Source organism: Podarcis cretensis, assembly GCF_951804945.1.
Source record: "Podarcis cretensis genome assembly, chromosome: 13".
Lineage (NCBI taxonomy): Eukaryota > Metazoa > Chordata > Lepidosauria > Squamata > Lacertidae > Podarcis > Podarcis cretensis.
Window position 1 is genome coordinate 43945569 of NC_137182.1, and position 18780 is coordinate 43964348.

The 18780-nt window shown below is 42.4% G+C and overlaps 3 protein-coding genes across 3 annotated transcripts in view; all 3 read left to right on the forward strand.

Moving 5' to 3' along the window:
* LOC307201976 (vomeronasal type-2 receptor 26-like) overlaps nt 1-18780 on the forward strand; it is a 237745-nt gene that overhangs the window by 17025 nt on the left and 201940 nt on the right. The gene's annotated exons all lie outside the window — the stretch shown is intronic.
* On the forward strand, nt 4370-5308 carry LOC307202028 (olfactory receptor 11G2-like; the record flags this gene model as incomplete). Its single annotated transcript, XM_079951648.1, has 1 exon — nt 4370-5308. The coding sequence occupies one exon, from the start codon at nt 4370-4372 to the stop codon at nt 5306-5308; it is 939 nt and encodes a 312-aa protein (XP_079807774.1).
* On the forward strand, nt 10589-17495 carry LOC307200463 (olfactory receptor 11G2-like; the record flags this gene model as incomplete). Its single annotated transcript, XM_079949003.1, has 2 exons — nt 10589-10956; nt 16865-17495. The coding sequence occupies 2 exons, from the start codon at nt 10589-10591 to the stop codon at nt 17493-17495; spliced, it is 999 nt and encodes a 332-aa protein (XP_079805129.1).

The window sequence follows — 18780 nt, forward strand, 5'->3', positions numbered from 1 at the left end:
TACATATCTATGCCCTATTAACTCCTTAAAGGATACAGCCTAGAAGGATTTTTATATTAGTAACTAAGCAGTTTCATGCCCCTATATTGGTCCTACATAAGGCACAAAGAAATTACTTGTTGGATGCAATCGAACTCCTCATTATCTCACTATCCCTTGAGTTTCCAATACGGTGGGGCCAGCTCTGTTTTTCTTTAGCTCTGATTATTCATTTAGCTTCAATCACTGTTGAATATATTTTTGTTCCAGCAGACTTTCGTAGATGAATAAATGAGTCTTTACCATTAGTTAGGCTCCTAATCCTGTTTTAAATGTATTTGTTGTACTTCTGTTTTTAATGTCTTTTAACTCTCTTTAAATCACATTGAGATGGTGGTTTGAAAGACAAGTAACATATTAATTGTATTTATACGAATAGCAACAACAATTTTATGGTCTTGCCTATAGGAAATCCACATTATGGATTTGGTGAAGTGTTGTAGCTCAGTGGAAGAGTATTGACTGCGTACAGAAGGTTCCGGGTCCAATAAAAGGCATCTCCAGGCAATTGAGACAGACACTTGCCTGAAATCCAGGAGAGCTACTGCCAAACAATGTAAACAGTACTTTGTTAGGTGGAAGAATGACCTGACTCAGTATAAGGCAGCTGCCTATGTTTCTATTGCTGCTGTTGTGTAATTGAGGTGTGAGTTGGATAATTTGACTGTTGATTTATGCTGCATTTTACTTCATTCATTGTATCCTGTCCTGAGAACTTTGGCTGAAGGGCCATCTAAATAAAACAATGAAATTAAGAGTAATTCCCAGGGTTTGTTTATTCTACTTTTCTTTTTTCTTGTTGTTAATTTTCCAAGCCCTTCACTATTGAGTCCCTGGGCAGCTCTCTGGGTGGGGTGGTTTCCTCCTGGGATTTTTTGGATCTGTCTATTTAGTCTGCATTCTATCACTATGCTTAGAGGTGAGTTAAGGGAATCATGTACCTGGGTCAAGGATAGGGGGAAGAGGGGAGGAGGGTTGCCACCCTTGTGATGGTACCGGTGATTGAAGGTATATGGGGGATGGGGCAAGAGGGGACTAGTTATATCAAAAACCTAGTCCCTTCTTCTTTACCCACTATATCTCAGAATGTGGGGATGCTGGTCAGCTGACCCCCTAGTCAAGTATTGTTGCTTAATACTAAGTCTGCCCAGAAGGAAATATCTATCCAAAATTTGATAATGGATGAGGGAGGTAACTTGGCCTCTACAACTGAGACCTGGTGGCCCTCTGCTACTCCAGCAGTGTCCACTCTTGTACTCATTGCAGCACCAACCACCTGATATCATACATAGCAATTCCATCTCCCTCACTATGAGAGTAATTTACACAGTGTCTGGGTTTGAGGGATTGTTTGGGATTGTGTTGGGCCAGAGAGACAGAATGAGGGTGTTGTTTGTCTTCCATTCACTCCACAGTACTATAACCTCCCTAACTGTGCTGGCAGAGGTGGTCTTAGATGCTGTGTTGGATAACCCAATCACAGTAGCGTTGAGGGACTTCAATAGCCTTGCTGAGGCTGCCTCAAATGTGCAGTCTCATGACTTCATGGCCTCTGTGACAAATATGGGGCTGTTTCAGAACTTCTCTGGTCCAACACATGCTGCTGCACAAATCCTTGATGTTGTATTTGCCACAAAGTGGGGTTGGGGAACATATTCCCAACTGATCTTTGGGCTGAAAATGTCTACTTTGTGCTGTTGGAGTGGATTGATTCCTGAATTCTTTGAAGGTCTTTTCATATGACATGGCTGGTGCTCCTATTGGGGCTCATTTCACACTGTAGCTTGGTGAGATGGATCAAACCATGGACCCTATAGCTCCTGAGTGCCCTCATCATTGCTGTGGAGTGGAGCAAGTTGATCTCTTTGGTAGTCTTGTGACCTGATTACACATGAGATGAAACAGAAGGGTTGACAGGCAGAGTGCAGGTAGCATACATCTCAGCCTATATCTGACTGAGCAGATATGAAGTCACATTACTGTGCCTTTCACATGGATGGGACATCAGTGAAGAAAGTATCTGTCCACCACTACTTGTTTCCACAAGTCTTGTAGTTTGTTAAGGGTGCTAGGAATTATAGCTCTGGGAAGTGTTAATTATGGTTCCCAGATTCTGTGGGGGAAGCCATGATTATTAAATTTCCATAGAATTTTTGTAAAATGCATGGTGGGGTGGAACTCCCCACATTCTGAGATATAGTGGGTAAAGAAGAAGGGACTAGGTTTTTGATATAACTAGTCCCCTCTTGCCCCATCCCGCATATACCTTCAATCACCGGTACCATCACAAGGGTGGCAACCCTTCTCCCCCCTTCCCCCTATCCTTGACCCAGGTACATGATTCCCTTAACTCACCTCCCCACATTCTGAGATATAGTGGGTAAAGAAGAAGGGACTAGGTTTTTGATATAACTAGTCCCCTCTTGCCCCATCCCGCATATACCTTCAATCACCGGTACCATCACAAGGGTGGCAACCCTTCTCCCCCCTTCCCCCTATCCTTGACCCAGGTACATGATTCCCTTAACTCACCTCTAAGCATAGTGATAGAATGCAGACTAAATAGACAGATCCAAAAATCCCAGGAGGAAACTACTCCAGGGAGAGATCACTCAGAGTTCCCAGAGAGAGCAGCTCCTGTCTTCTGGAATTCCCTCCCCACAGAGCTGCATCACTACACAGCATTTGGTGAATGCTGAAGAGACACCTACTTACCCTGGTTTCACTAGACTCACCCTTTTGCTTTGATTCCAATTTGGTTTAACTGTATACAATGTTAAATGGTTATAAGACACCCTGGGATTGGCTGGTGAATGCAGGATAATAAATTTGATGATGATGATGATATACTGAATCAGACCTTTGGTTCATCTAGGCTGGTATTCTCTATACATACTTGACAGGGGCTCTTCAGAGCTTCTGCCAAGGGTCTTCAGCCCTGTCTGAAGATGCCAGGGACCGAACGTGGGACCCTTTGCATTCAAGCATGTACTCTACCTCTGAGCCTTGCCCCTTCACCTAAAAAAACCCCCAAAACATTTGTTTTCAGACTATGATCTGGCTATATAACTTACACAACCAAACATCCTCAATAGTTTGCAAATTCCTCCTTAGACTGTTTTACTCTAATTGTCCCTCAGGTTTCCACACAATTCTCTAAGGAGTCTAATCAGTGACTTTCTTATTTCCCTTAACCAGTGGTCTTGTTTTATTTGTTGTTTGTGTTCTACCCTTTTTGCTGTCTGTATTTTAAGCTTTATTTAAACATAGAAATCCATTTTTACTTAAGAAAAAAAAAAAAGAAAAAGAGAGCAAATACCAGTAGTTCCCAATTCATCCAATGTGGAGGATTCAGCATGTAAGTAAACAAAGCTACTATACATTACAAGTTCTTCAGAAATCCCCAAGGAGACCTTGTTTTGAAGGGAAACAGAATTAGCCTTGATAGGCAAGTTCCCAAGAGTCCTTCCTTTCTTGAATGAAAACTTCAGCAAACCTTTAAAATAAATGCAGTCTTTTCTTTCTCAACTACCAAAGTCAGGCCTGAGCTAAAGGGTGAAGTATCTGAGCACCATGGATACTGGGACTTTATCTGCACCAGGTCTTTGGTTTGTTGGAGGAGGTTTCTGTGTGCTATTAAGGTACAGAAACATTGGGTTATTCCCAAACCAAGAAGGGGTGTGGTGGGAATTTTAGAAGGCTAGGTTTTTTAAGATGCAACCTGTGACAATTCCAGTACGTTTGATGCTTCAGAGGACAAAGACAGCTGAAACAAATTCATATTGTTATATTCTACTTGCTTAACATACCATAAACAATGTTTGGGTAGAAAGAAGGCTGGGAGATTTTTGGTCAGTTTCACATTGACCATCAGTGAGTGTTGATTACTAGGAGGTTTGTAAAGAATACTGGACCTGACTACTGATTCAGAAAGTTATTTATATTCTCAAGCAAAACTGCATTCTCAGGAGTGCCTGAAAGCCACTGTATAATTGTCCAGAGATCCTAAATGTGAACTTTGCCTGCTATATTTAAAGCATATTAGTAGATTAAAAAGGAATCTAAAGGAAAAAAGGATTCTAAAGTCAGCCCACCCCTGCCACCTCAATGTTTAAAGCATTTTAGTAGATTAAAAAAGGATTCGAAAGGAATATATCACTCAGAAGTGAAGTCAGCCCACCCCTGCCACTTCAATTATAGGTAAACAAAATTGTTAACTTTCCCTTCATCCACCCAGCACAAAGGCTTTCTCCATTCCAAACATTAGATAACCTTAGTTTACCACTGAAAATGCAAGACTAGCGTCCAGGCAGTTTTGTGTGTGATCCAGATGGAGCTGGCCAATGGGACCATGGTGCAGGAATTCATTCTGCTGGGCTTCCAAGTTGGACCACAAGGACGCCTGCTCCTTCTTATCTTCTTCACAGCAGTCTACACCCTCACGTTGGCTGAGAACTTCATCATCATCATGATAGTGGTTCATGATGCTTGCCTGGCTCGCCTGCCCATGTACATCTTGCTGAGCAACTTCTCCTGGCTGGAGATGTGTTATGTGACGTCCACTGCACCACGGATGCTCTTTGACTTGTCCTTCCCAGGTGGGGTCATCTCCTTCCATGCTTGCTTCCTCCAGTATTACATCTATTTCTCCCTTGGTACTTCTGAATGCCTGTTCCTCTCAGCCATGGCCTTGGACCGGGTTTTGGCCATCTGCCACCCACTGCGCTACCCACAAATTATGACCCCAGATTTCTGCTATGCCCTGGTGGCTGCATGTTGGATTTTCGGTTTCCTGTGCTACATTGTACCAGTGTTTTTGATCTCCAGGTTGTCCTTCTGTGGCTCCAATATACTTGATCACTTTGTGTGTGACTCTGGTCAACTCCTTGCTGTGGCCTGTCCTCCACTGGGGCACCTCCCCCTCTTCTGCTTCATTGTCACCTCTTGTGTGATTATGGTCACCTTCCTTTTCATTGTGGTCTCCTATGCATGTGTAGTATTCTACATGGCAAAAAGATCCAAGGAGAGCACTGGTATCAAGGGTTTTTCTACAGTGTTTTCCCACCTAGCAGTGGTGACACTCTTTTATGGATCGGTGGCAGCTATGTATATAGGGCACAGTGGAGAGAGTCATAGCAACAATGCTAAAGTGATGGCTCTCTTCTATACTGCCTTTGCTCCTATGCTCAACCCCTTCATCTATTGTCTCAGGAATGATCAGGTGAAGGAAGCATTGTTCCGGTTGTTGAGAACAAAGAGGGTGATGTAGGAAAGTGGAGGGGAAATGGAGGTATTTTATCTGGAATAAAAGCCAAAGGTAGGAGGGTTTATTTGTTGTTTTGTGTTTTTAACTTCTTTTAATTAACTCATGTGTAGAATGTTTCGAGACTGTGGTATAGAATTCAGTATATAAATTAACTGTAACAAGACGAAGAGCAATCATTTTGTGATCCATGTTAAAAATCCCATGAGTCCTCCTTTTTTGAATTTAAACTTGAGAAAAACTTTAAAATATAATGAAACCTCCTTGCACCAATGACTCTGCATCAGGTCATTGGTTGGCTGGAACAGCTTTCTGTGAGCCCTTGAGATACAGAAATATTGGATCATTCCCAAACCAAGAAAGGATGAGGTAGAAGTTTTAGACGGCTAGGTGATGGACCACACCTTACATATCAATAGCAGCATTTGCAAGGCTGTTATTCTTAAAATTAACACATTTTTGGTATTTGACATGTAGGCAATTTGGTATTTGACATGTAGGCAATTGGCTTTCCTCAACCCAGGCTCTTCTCCAATATGCTGGAGAGTGACAAATGATAGGCAACTACCTAAACATGTGGTGGCAGTGCCCAGAAGTTGAAAAAATGGAAGAAAGTTTTTGCAGAAATCTCAGAAACAGTGAAACAAGAAATAAAATTGCTCCTATCTTGGTCTTGCTCAACTTATTTGAATATAGTAATAAAGAACTGAAGGGGAAGGAAAAGCTCAACAAAATTAAGTACATAAGTCTTCAACATTGCTAATGTAAAGTTTGGCTAATGCCTGTACTGGAAAGACTGCCACAGACTTCAAGTAATAAAAGGTCAAAGAAAACTGGACAAGTTTTGGGTAGGCCAACATTCAGTTATTGGTCTTTTTAAAGGGCAAACAATTGATTGAAAAAGGGATGCATGAATTGAGAAAAAATGAAATGTGGATCAAATGGATGGGGTTGTTTGTTTTGATTATAGGTTATAGAAAGTAATGAATGTTGTAAATGAAAGACTAATTTTATATATTATAGGAGATTGAATATTATGTTAAATAAGATACTCTTAATTCTATGTGTATGTTACATTGTATTTTAAATAAATGTAATCTGAATCCTGGAATATTATTCATGGGGGTAATATATATTTACTTTTGTAATAAAGTTTGATATTTAATATCAAAGTGGGGCAGAAAAAAATAAAACAATGAAACAATAAATAGAATGCTTTTCAGTGATGTTTATGCCACTTTTTATTTTGTTGACTGCTTTTTCCCCAAGTCCTTCATTAGCAATTCTCTGGGAACCAGTGTGAATCTCACTGGGTGAAGGAGTGAGGGAAGTGTTTGCAACAGTCTGCAGACCACAGTTTGGAAACACTTGCTATATGGTCCCTGGTACTCTCTGTAGGCCACACTCATCTTTAGCCACAACCCTTACCCTCTGGGCTTACCCTACATCACCCCTGCTCAACAACAACCACAACAAGGCAGCTTCCAAAAGAATATTAAAAACACAATAAAATATCAAACATTAAAAACTTCCCTAAACAGGGCTGCCTTCAGATGTCTTCTGAAAGTCAGATAGTTGTTTATTTCCTTGACATCTGATGGAAGGGAGTTCCACAGGGTAGACGCCGTGACTAAGAAGGCCCTCTGCCTGGTTCCCTGTAACCTCACTTCTAACTGGAAGGGAACTGCCAGAAGGCCCTTGGAGATGGACTTCAGTGTCCAAGCTGAATGATGGGGGTGAAGACGCTCTTTCAGGTATACTAGGCTGAGGCCGTTTAGGGCTTTAAAGGTCAGCACCAGCACTTTGAATTGTGCCCGGAAACAAACTGGGAGCCAATGTAGGTCTTTCAGCACCTGTGTTATATGGTCTCATACCCTTCTTGAATATTTTTGTCTGGCTAGAATGTATCCTTGGATTGCCAGCACAAGGGCATAACAGCCGTAATAGGGGAAGGGAGGGGCAAAAGAATGAACACAGGAGACTGCTATTTGGTTGAACTTGTTGGAATTCTGCCTCGGTCAGAGGAATGTGCCTAGTTCTCCAGGCACCGGCTGAATTCCTTTGACCTCCCTCCTGCGACTCCCGGCAGGTAAACATGCGAGGTCTGTATCGGCGATTTTTCCCAGACTGTGAGAAAAACACACCACTGCTTCTCCCTCCTTTTCTTGTTCCCCAGGGAGGGGAATCAGACTCAGACAGAAACGTATTTACATGCTTTTATTCCTGTCTTTAGCAGCCATACAGATAAAGATGTCTGCACCCTTCACAAACAACAGAGAGAATCACAACCCCACCCTTGTACACCCTGTACAGGTCATATGTCACACACTGAGCTCAATACGGAGAATGGACTGCCCCTTTATTGCCATGGTAACAGTCACAAACATCCTGTCTGGCTTTCCAGCCACCAGCAGCTAGCTTAGCTGCTGCTTCTTTCTTCTGCATTGCTTCTTTATAGTAACATCCTCCCCCTAAAGAATCAATGCGTGCAGCGTGCGATGCCTGATCCAGAGAAGAAAACAAACAGTTGTTATATGTATAACACTCCCCTGTTGTTTCAGTTCCACCCTTGGACCTACCCACCACTGGTTTTACCAATGTACCTCTCTGGTTGTGTGACTTCCAAGGAATGAGTGCATCTGCATTACCTTGGTTAGCAACTCTCTGTTGTGCCTTTGTCTCTGACTCAGACACAGCTTCAATCTGACCTTGGTCATTTACAACAGCAACACATGCAATAGCTAAGTTGGCAAACTCCTTTGAATACCTCTTGGGTGGTACACCCTTCGTTGCTCTCTCAGACCTACGTAAGAGGTGCTGCTCTTCTCTGCTTTCTGGTTCAGCCTTTGGACTCTCTGGAGAACCAGTACTAAGCGTAATCAGTGGTTCATCCTCCTCTTCTGAGGGTCTAGTCATTATGTGAAATTTTCTCTCAATGACTGTGACAACTGAGCTGTCTGAACATCCTGTACAGGTCATATGTCACACACTGAGCTCACATCCTGTGCTCAATACGGAGAATGGACTGCCCCTTTATTGCCATGGTAACAGTCACAAACATCCTGTCTGGCTTTCCAGCCACCAGCAGCTAGCTTAGCTGCTGCTTCTTTCTTCTGCATTGCTTCTTTATAGTAACAGAACTGGGTCAGAACTTTATTGGTGACGGGAAAGAATAGGTTTGGAAAAGGCATTGGGCATGTATCCAGCATCAAGCAGCCCACCTGACAGGAACCTGGTGGAGTCAACCTTGCACTGGGATGTCACCCCCAATATAGACTAGAAGTCACAACCCTGCACAGGCTGCCATTGGGAAAGTTGTACTGGCCCATCGGTCCCCCAGTGGACCCCCAGACAGAAACAACCCTCCTGGATAAAAAGGTAAAAGCAAAGGACCCCTAGACAGTTAAGTGCAGTCAAAGGCGACTATGGGGTTGCGGTGTTCATCTCACTTTCAGACTAAGGGAGCTGGTGTTTGTCCATGGACAGCTTTCTGGGTCATGTGGCCAGCATGACTAAACTACTTCTGGCACAACAGAATACCGTGATGGAAACCAGAGCGCATGGAAATGCCATTAAGTTTCCCACGACAGTGATACCTATTTGTCCACTTGCACTGGTGTGCTTTTGAACTGCTAGGTTGGCAGGAGCTGGGACAGAGCAACGGGAGCTTACCCTTTCACAGGGATTCGAACTGCTGACCTTCTGATTGGCAAGCCCAAGAGGATCAGTGGTTTAGACTACGGTGCCACCTGCATCCCTTTCTAATGGGATACCCATGTGACTAAGGATCCAGCCCAATGCCTTATCCAACTAAGTTGTGGAGCTTGCTGAGATATGCAAAAGTGTACAAGCCAGCCAATTTACTTGCTGGAGAAAATTCCTCCCTGGCCCTGAATATGGCAACCAAGTAAACCATTGCAAGGGCTGTAGGCAACATGCCCGCTTGCCTTCATTTGTAAAGTAGACATTGCCAAAACATCATAATTGGTAGGGTTCTCTCCCCCAAAGGAAATGAGTCCCAGTCAAGATGCCTCTTTGCTTGGGTAAAGAGGAAGCAAACAACAACTTGAATTAACACAACTTAATATAGAACAAAGAAGAAACAGAGATGCTTTATTGAGAAATAGCTTAGTTCCTTAGAGAGATCTTCCCAAGGGTTGTGTCAGTCAGTGATTAAAAATAGAGCCAGAACTATTCAGTGGCACTGAAGCTTTGGTCTGCCTGCATGCCCAAGGACATGTATCTTGAAGCTTTCTTTCACCAAACCATTATGTCTTTACATCCTTTGCTCCATCAGTGCTGTAGATGAGTGTCAGAGAGCAGCATTCCTCCCACAAGATTCCGACACCAGACTTAGGGTAAGCCTTTTGCTGGACGAAGGAAACATACTGCGACCTACGGAAGTTCAGATATGGGGCCTATTACCAAGATAATGGAAAGCTGGGTGGGAAGAAAGCTGATCCCTTTGTTTCCTTCAAAGGCATCAGGATTACCCCTTTCTTAGTTGGCAGGGAAAGCTCTGCCTTATGCCCCCTTTTAGATATCCCTAAGGATTTAAGGGCAGCAGATAGGAATGGGTGAAAAATTCAATTCAATGTACATTAAAAGGAGAACTTTTAATGAACCAAATTTTGCAGTTCAATCTGGACAAGTAATTTGTAGAAAAATACATATACCAGGGTAAAGTGCATATAAAATGCATATATTAGTGGAAATAAGATGCAAACATGTATTATATTGGGGGAAATTGCTTTGCAAAAATGTGCATGCTAAGAAACAATTGATAGAAAGTATATATTAGGAAATATTAGCACTAAAATGCTGGTGATTTTTCACGAGGACTTAGAAATAATAATCACAAACTGGTGTGAAAATGTGGAAAACTGAATGTAAGTTTGAAAAAAAGAAACAGGGAGAAACCAAAATTGACAGTTTATCCCATCTATATTTTAAGGAATACAGTTAATATCTAGTTCCCATGGAAACACATCCCAGGTTCAAGGAGAATCTCTCTCAGAAATCTGATAGGAAATAGCTGAGTATTTTGTAAATTCATTCTTGGGAGTTAGACTTTTGATATAATTTAGAGTCAATCTGAAAAATAGTTGCTCTTGAGGAGTAATCACATAAGATCTGTACCACAAGTAGGTGGAGAAGGAACACCACACTGTGCTACCTGGTGACATGCCTGCTTAAGCCTTTGTCTTTCAGGAGAAACCAAAAGGGTACACATACTTTTAACACCTCCATACAGTATGTGACAATTCTTCTGTTGTGTGTTTCCAGATGGAGATAGCCAATGGAACCACAGTCCAAGAATTCATTTTGCTGGGATTTAGAGTTGAGTCACAGAAACAATTTTTGCTCTTTGTGTTTTTCACCGTTCTTTACATGCTCACTTTGGCTGAGAATATCACCATTATCACAGTGGTGTTCCTCGATAACCACTTGGCCCAGCTTCCCATGTACATCCTGCTCAGCAACTTTTCCTGGATGGAGATGTGCTATGTATCTACCACTGTGCCCCGTATGCTCTTTGACCTGGCATCCCATCATGGGGTAATTTCTTTCCATGAGTGCTTCCTTCAGTTCTACTTCTTCTTCTCATTTGGCTGCACAGAAACCTTCTTCCTCTCAGCCATGGCTTTGGATCGGTATTTGGCCATCTGCCATCCTCTGCGCTACCCACAACTTATGTCCCGGCATTCCTGTTATGCCCTGGTGGGTTCATGTTGGACTGGAGGCTTCCTGGGCTACATCATTCCAGTTATTTTAATCTCAAAGTTGTCCTTCTGTGGTCCTAATGTTATTGACCATTTTATGTGTGATCTTGGTCCAATTCTATCCTTGGCCTGCCCTCCTCTTGGGAACATTTCTGTTGTCTGCAAAATTTTCATTAATACTCTGTTTTTAAGCAACATCTTCTTTGTTGTGCTATCCTACGCCTTAGTGATTCTTAATCTTATAAACACATCTAGCCAAGGCAGTCGAAGGAAGGCCTTCTCCACCATATCTTTTCATATAATGGTGGCAACACTTTTCTATGGCACAGTAGGAGCGATGTATTGTATTCCAGGTGGAGAAAGTCAGTCAGAGGTTGTGAAGGCAGTGACTGTCTTCTACACAGCTATTACACCCTTCCTTAACCCTCTAATCTACTGTCTGAGGAACAATCAGGTGAAAGAGGCTATGGGCAGGTTGTGGAGGAGAAAGGTAATAAGGTGACGTGTTGAGACAAAAGTAGGACAAAACAAGCCTTTCAGAACTGTCTCTCCAAACTTAAGTATTTAGAGTTGAGTAAGACAGACACATCCCCCCCCCCCCCATATTTTATATTGTCCAGTCAAGATTCAAGCCAGGGAACACCTTAGGGTTGCCTAGAATCAATCTAAGACTAGAAATCAAAATTAATTTTTATTTCACAAAGACTTGTCAACAAGACCACAAGAACCTCCATTTCCCCTTTAGGAACCAGAGTGTTCTGAAGTAACCATCAGAGTTAAAATTATTTCCTAAAGGTAAAATAGATCTAAGATTGATGCCGGTATGAACTGATCTCCAAATTATCCTTTTATATACCTGACATAAATGGCAATTTATGGTATGGTTGTGAGCCAATTCTGTCCTTGGCAAATGTCAGCAAAGAAGCAACATTTATCCATGCTGTCAGCACACCTCTTCTTGACCCACTGATCTTCCTTTCTGAGGTGAAAGAGGCACTGGTAAGGTTGTTGAGGCGAGACTTCTGAGGAGAAAGATAACAGTTAAGCTTAAACTGATCAGTTATGTAGCAGCAGTAGCAGGTACAGCCTGACCCTTGACTTTAGCTGTGCTGCAAGGTGCTGATTCACTTAAAGGTGCTCAATCTCCTCCAGTAATCTCCTACTGTAACATCACATTTTGGTTTCTCGACAAAAGAGATATTTGAGTCAGAGGAACGCAGTGCTAAATCCTTCCTGTCCACAAGGTTCCTCTGATAGCAGTGCTTCTGCAGTTGCTCTGCTTCCTTCCTCCATTCCCGGGTGAATAGGAATCTGACTTCTGGTCTCTGACAGTTTGGCAACCACATGGCATGATACAGTGCAAGATTTAGGAAGGTGTGAGCAGTCTCCCCTCCCCCCAAAGGGCACTGAGCAGAGGGGGTACACAATTGAGAAGATTCATAATTTAGAAGTTCCATTTGGGAGCTCCAAATTTTGGCCTTGGATGGGGTGCTATATTACAAAAATTTTCCAAAGTCTGTTCCTGCATGACAAAGAAGTTCACTTGACCTCTCTTTGAGGACTAAAATACAAAGCCTAACACTCAAGCTAAAATAATTTTCTACGTGTAATAAAAATGGATGTTCTAATATCATTAAATATGAGAGTCTTAGCTGTGTGATTTTTGTGTGCTCCAAAAAATGAAATATACATGCACTAAAAATAATTAGATTTGAACCTTAAATGCCATTTGTTTTTACATTTCCAATGATATTCAACTTACGTGTGTACATGTCAAATATGTTTATATGTTTATGTGCCTGTGTATTTGATGATGAATTAGAATTCTTAATTGCTTAGTGGAAACTTTCACCTTCCTTTGTTGCAATATTCTACTATTCTGCAATTTCAAGAACATTATCTTAATAATCTTTTTATTTATTTGGAAGGTTTGGGCCTCTTGACTGTGGATTTTTGTTTGTTCCTTGCTTGTTTCTAAAGATGTAAACTTTCCTTTCACTGCATGGCTATGGAGACTGGCTGTAACATTGTGTTTGTCATCACACACATTTTTCAAGGTAGCAGCAAAGTAGCAAAAAGGGGCAAGTTCGGTCCACTGAAAGGAGAAGGATTTTCCAACATCTAGCCATTATTCAGTATCATCACTGCAGTAAGAGAGGAAAACAAAGCCCAAGGTCTATGAGTGCATTCATTACCATATTATAGTTCAGCATTGAGTTTCTTGGGGTGTTTGTGGACAATGCTTTCTCGCTTAACTATTCACATCAGCATGACTTCATTAGTGTCAGATTTATTTCTGCACTTGATCAATGCAATTGATAGGGTGGGGATATCTTTATCCTATGCAAAGGAGTTCAACCCTTGGGAAATATGAATTGGGAACAGCTTAAGGTTTGAAGCTGGTTTGAGAAACAAGGCTTCAAACTGCAGTAAAAGCTAAGGTAAAGGTACCCCTGCCCGTACGGGCCAGTCTTGACAGACTCTGGGGTTGTGCGCCCATCTCACTTAAGAGGCCAGGGGCCAGCGCTGTCCGGAGACACTTCCGGGTCACGTGGCCAGCGTGACATCGCTGCTCTGGCGAGCCAGAGCCGCACACGGAAACGCCGTTTACCTTCCCGCTGGTAAGCGGTCCCTATTTATCTACTTGCACCCGGAGGTGCTTTCGAACTGCTAGGTTGGCAGGCGCTGGGACTGAGCAGCGGGAGCGCACCCCACCGCAGGGATTCGAACCGCCGACCTTTCGATCGGCAAGTCCTAGGCACTGAGGCTTTTACCCACAGCGCCACCTGCGTCCCACAAACTGCAGTATTTCATAACAAAATACAGAATACTATTTTGTATACAGTGGTACCTCGGGTTACATAAGCTTCAGGTTACAGATGTTTCAGGTTACAGACTGCGCTAACCCAGAAATAGTACCTCAGGTTACGAACTTTGCTTCAGGAACAGAACAGAAATTGTGCTCCGGCGGCACGGCTGCAGCAGGAGGCCCCATTAGCTAAAGTGGTGCTTCAGGTTAAGTACAGTTTCAGGTTAAGAACAGACCTCCGGAATGAATTAAGTACTTAACCCAAGGTACCACTGTAATGTTGTGTGACCATGTAAAAAAACCAAGCGGTGGAAAGGTGGTGAGTGCACAGTGTCAACAAAGCCTTTATTTGCTTCAAATTCAATTCCCAAGGGAATCGTCTGATATTCTTACTTGCTAAAAAAAACTGTTCCGGAATGAAGCATTGCTTATGGAAAGAGAGACCACAGCACGACTTGAATTAGCAGCACAGCATAATATAGAACAAAGAAAGAACACAGAGTAGAATTATGCAACCTAGTAAGGAGAGGAGAAATGGGGTGGCATTGTGTCTCCCCAGAGATGCTACTGTGTGTTGGCAGATAGCTTAGTTCCTGAGAGAGGTGTTCCCAAGAGTTGAGCCAGTCAGTGATTAAAACTGCAGCCAGAAATAATGAGTGGCATTGAAGCATTGGTGTGCCTGAATTCACACAGAGATATTTGGACTCTTTCTGATTCCAAACCCACGTTATGGTCATTTATTTCATTCACTCCTGCAATTCCGAATGTGTGTGACAATATAAAACAAGGAGAGGAGTATTCTTCCTTGCCAAATTCTGAGAGAAGACTTGGGGTAAGCATTTCTAACAAATGGTGAAAACAAACTGCTAGCTACATAAACTGGATTTCTGATGGAAGCACAAGATACCTGGGTGGGAACTTGCATCAGAGGTAGAATGCCAACCCAAGAAGGAGATAGTTCCTAATCCTGTAGATTACATGGGACAACCAACACACTATGCCAAATTGCAGCTCCACAAGGACCATCATTCAACATTAAGTGCCCAGGACAACAGCAGCGTCAAACAAATATACAACAAATATCTGAGATGTTCTGAAGCCTGTTGTAGTTTAATTAATTGTGTGTGTGTGTGTGTGTGTGTGTGTGTGTGTAATATTTTGACACACATTATTTTTATGAAAATTAATTTAAAAACATAATCTGAAATTTAATTTTCTAAATATTCCTGTTGTTTTCAGTTAACACAGCACATGTAAAAATTTAGATGCTGAAACCCTCAGATAATTATAAGGGAAAGGAATTTGAGATTAAATGCATTTACATCTAATTAAATTTGATGAAATCAAATTAATGTATATTTTAGGAGCTATTTTGTTATCATAGGGCTGGCCCTACAATTGAGCAAAGCGACAAAGTCTATTTCAGGTGCCAGATTTTTTTTTTTGTTAGCCCCAAAATGGAAAACTAGCAAGGTCCCAAGCAAAGAAGAGTGGCAACTTAAGTTGACAGAATATGAGCAGCTTGCAGATATAGAATAAGAGAACAAGAAGAACATATGTTTAGAGAAGACTGGAAAACGTTTATTGAAGATATGGGAAATAACTGTGTACAGCTGAAAACACTGGCAGCATTAAGATAAATTCAACAGTGTAAATAAGTTATGATGGAAGTAATAATGGAATACTGAATGGTATAGTTTCTGTAGAATATGCAGGGATTTATGATATGTAAAATGAGCCATGGAAAGAGAAGAAGGGAAGTCATTGATATCTTAAGGATGTAAAAATGAGTACTTTAAATTGTAAAGCAAAAATTTATTAAGAATTATATGCAAAATCAAAGTGTTGACCCTAGCATAGTGGGTGAGGTAATTTGATGTTCTTCAAACAGTAAAATGTCCCAGAGAATCAATGCCCCATCCCTTAACATACTTCACTCATAACCAGATTTAGATAAAGTATTTATCAGTCTCGTTCCTCTCACACCCACCCACACAACCCCCCCCACACCCACATTTAAAAAATACTATATACGTGGTACCTCGGGTTACAGATGCTGCAGGTTACAGACTCCATTAACCCAGAAATAGTACCTTGGCTTAAGAACTTTACTTCAGGATGAGAACAGAAATCACATGGCAGCGGCAGTGGCAACAGGAGGCCCCATTAGCTAAAGTGGTACCTCAGGTTAAGGACAGTTTCAGGTTAAGAACGGACCTCTAGAACGAATTAAGTTCCTAACCCGAGGTACCACTGTATTGAATTTTGTGATTTGGCTCAATGCCATTCCTGGGTTTAGTAGCCTGCCTCTCTCTTTCTCTGTGTGTCTCTCAGTGTGTGTTTGTGGCAGGGCAGTTGAAAGAATTCAGTGCATTTGGGGACAAGCTGTTTGTGGCAAAGTTGCTAGAACTATTCTGAAATATATTTCCCTATACCATTCTGCTTTTAAGTCCATTTGCTCTTATTCCATTTTAAAATTATAGCTAATCAGAAAAAAATATTGCTTCTGAACACTGTTCACTTGTGATCTGCTACACATGGTGCAAGGAAGGAAAGGCCCTACTGCACTCCCTAAATTTCATAGCTGTTTGGAAGTGTTCCCTTTATCTGTTGGTGGAAACAGGCAGACAGGCTGATGGTAGGTGAAGAAACCGATACTTCTCTGAAGGTGTATGATACTGCTTCTGTTTTTTTATTACAGATGGAGATAGTCAATGGTACCACAGTGCAGGAATTCATCTTGTTGGGATTTGGAGTTGAGAAGGAGAAGCGATTAGTGCTCCTCATTGTTTTTACCATCCTCTATATCATCACTTTAGTTGAGAACATCACCATTATCACAGTGGTTTTCTTTGATGCTCACTTAGCCCAGCTTCCCATGTACATCTTGCTGAGCAACTTCTCCTGGCTGGAGATATGCTACGTGACCACAACTGTGCCCCATATGCTCTTTGACCTGGTGTCTCCTCCTGGGCTCATCTCCTTCCATGCCTGCATCCTCCAATTCTACTTCTTATTCTCACTTGGCAGCACTGAATTCTTCTTCCTCTCAGCCATGGCTTTGGACCGATATTTGGCCATCTGCCACCCACTACGCTACCCACAAATTATGTCCCCAAATTCCTGCTATTCCTTGGTGGCCTCTTGTTGGGTCCTTGGCTTTCTGGCCTACATTGTCCCAGCTACTTTGATCTCCAAGCTAACCTTCTGCGGACCTAACATCATTGACCATTTTGTGTGTGACCCTGTGCCAATTCTGTCCTTGGCTTGTCCTCCTCTTGGAAGTGTTCCCTTTATATGCCAGGTCATCATACATGTTTTGTTTTCAGTCAATGTATTATTTGTTGTGTTGTCATATGGCATAGTCATTTTTACCCTGATAAAGTCCTCTGACAAAGGTAGCCGTCAGAAGTCCTTCTCCACCGTATCTATGCACCTCTTAGTGGTGACCCTCTTTTATGGCACAGTGGGAGCTATGTATTTAATTCCACATGGAGAAAGCCAAGCAGGGGCCACAAAGGCAGCCACGCTCTTCTACACTGCTATTTCACCTTTTCTGAACCCGCTGATTTACTGTCTGAGGAATGATCAGGTGAGGGAGGCTCTGGGCAAGTTGCTAAGGAGAATTTCACGACTGCTGATGGCGAAGGGCATGGTATAAAAATTGCTGGTAGGAGGGGGAAATAAAGTTAAAACAAAGCAACATGCCCATTTGAAGAGATCATAGAATCATGGAGCTGGAAGGGACCCCGAGAGCTATTTTGACCAACCTCAGATCAAGTTAATTTATCCCAAGACATACAATTTATCCCAAGAAGTACACATCCCTCTTTTAAGTTAAATCAATCAACATAGTAGTGTATGTAGAACATATCCTCTCAAATTGCTTAAGCCCTTTAAGGGTTTTGATGATGTTACAGGAAGTCCCTCTGTTAATGTTCCCACTCTGAAAGGATGAAGTGTAGGTGTGTAGGAGTGTGTGAAGAAATAGCAGCAGCAGAGAGAGATGCAGAAAGGTCCATCAGAGAGGGAAGTGTAGGCTGAATGGTGCAGGGTGCCTCTCCCAGGGTTTCTGCTGCTTGCCTCAACTTATTCTTCACTTGCAAATATGGAAATAAAACAAATATTGCCCAAATAGCACAAATGTCTGATTTCCTCTCCTTCAAACAAAACTGATTCTGATTAAGGTATTTCTGGAATAAATAATTGTTTATGGAAAGGGGGACCACACCACGATTGTAGATGCATGAAAACTGACTGCTTTTGGAAATAAAACATTGTCAAGGCCCATAAGTTTAATTAAAACTTTTAGTTGCAGAACATTCCTCATAACAAATCAGTTTGGCTGGCTTAGTGGAGAGCAAATCTGTTCATATGACAAAAGGTGTTGATGGGCCATCTGAGAAGAACCCTTTTCCCTTTGAAGGAACAGGAAATGAGAGTCTTGAGCAGGGGTTGCTGAGAAGAAGAAGGGGGAAAAGAGACAGGGAAATATCTTGGCTGAAGGCTGGTTGCACTTCTGTGGGGGATAAGCTCCTCTTGAAATGAACTTGATATAAGACTTGGACTCCCTCCATGCAGACGGAAGGTGTAAATAGGTAAATAAACCATATTTCTTAAAGCTACGGCAGTCTCCCACCATGTCTCAATTCTCCAAAGCAACACAGATCCTGGGTGAGTGCCTGGAGCCCCGTGGGCTCTTGCTACCACTCCACAAACAGCAGAGGAGGAAGGTGGGTGTGGTAGAGGCGGGCTGCCCCAGGTGTCATCATGACGGGGTGACAAAATGCTCAACACGCCCACTCCCGGTCCCCGAAAGAAAGCAGAGGCTTCAGGCAAACAATGCCGCCACACTCCTTCCGCCGCCACCAGTTGCCTTGGCAGGAAAGGAGAAGCGGGGGGGGGGGGGGAGGCTGAGGGGGGGAGAGGTCAGTGCGAGCCCAAAC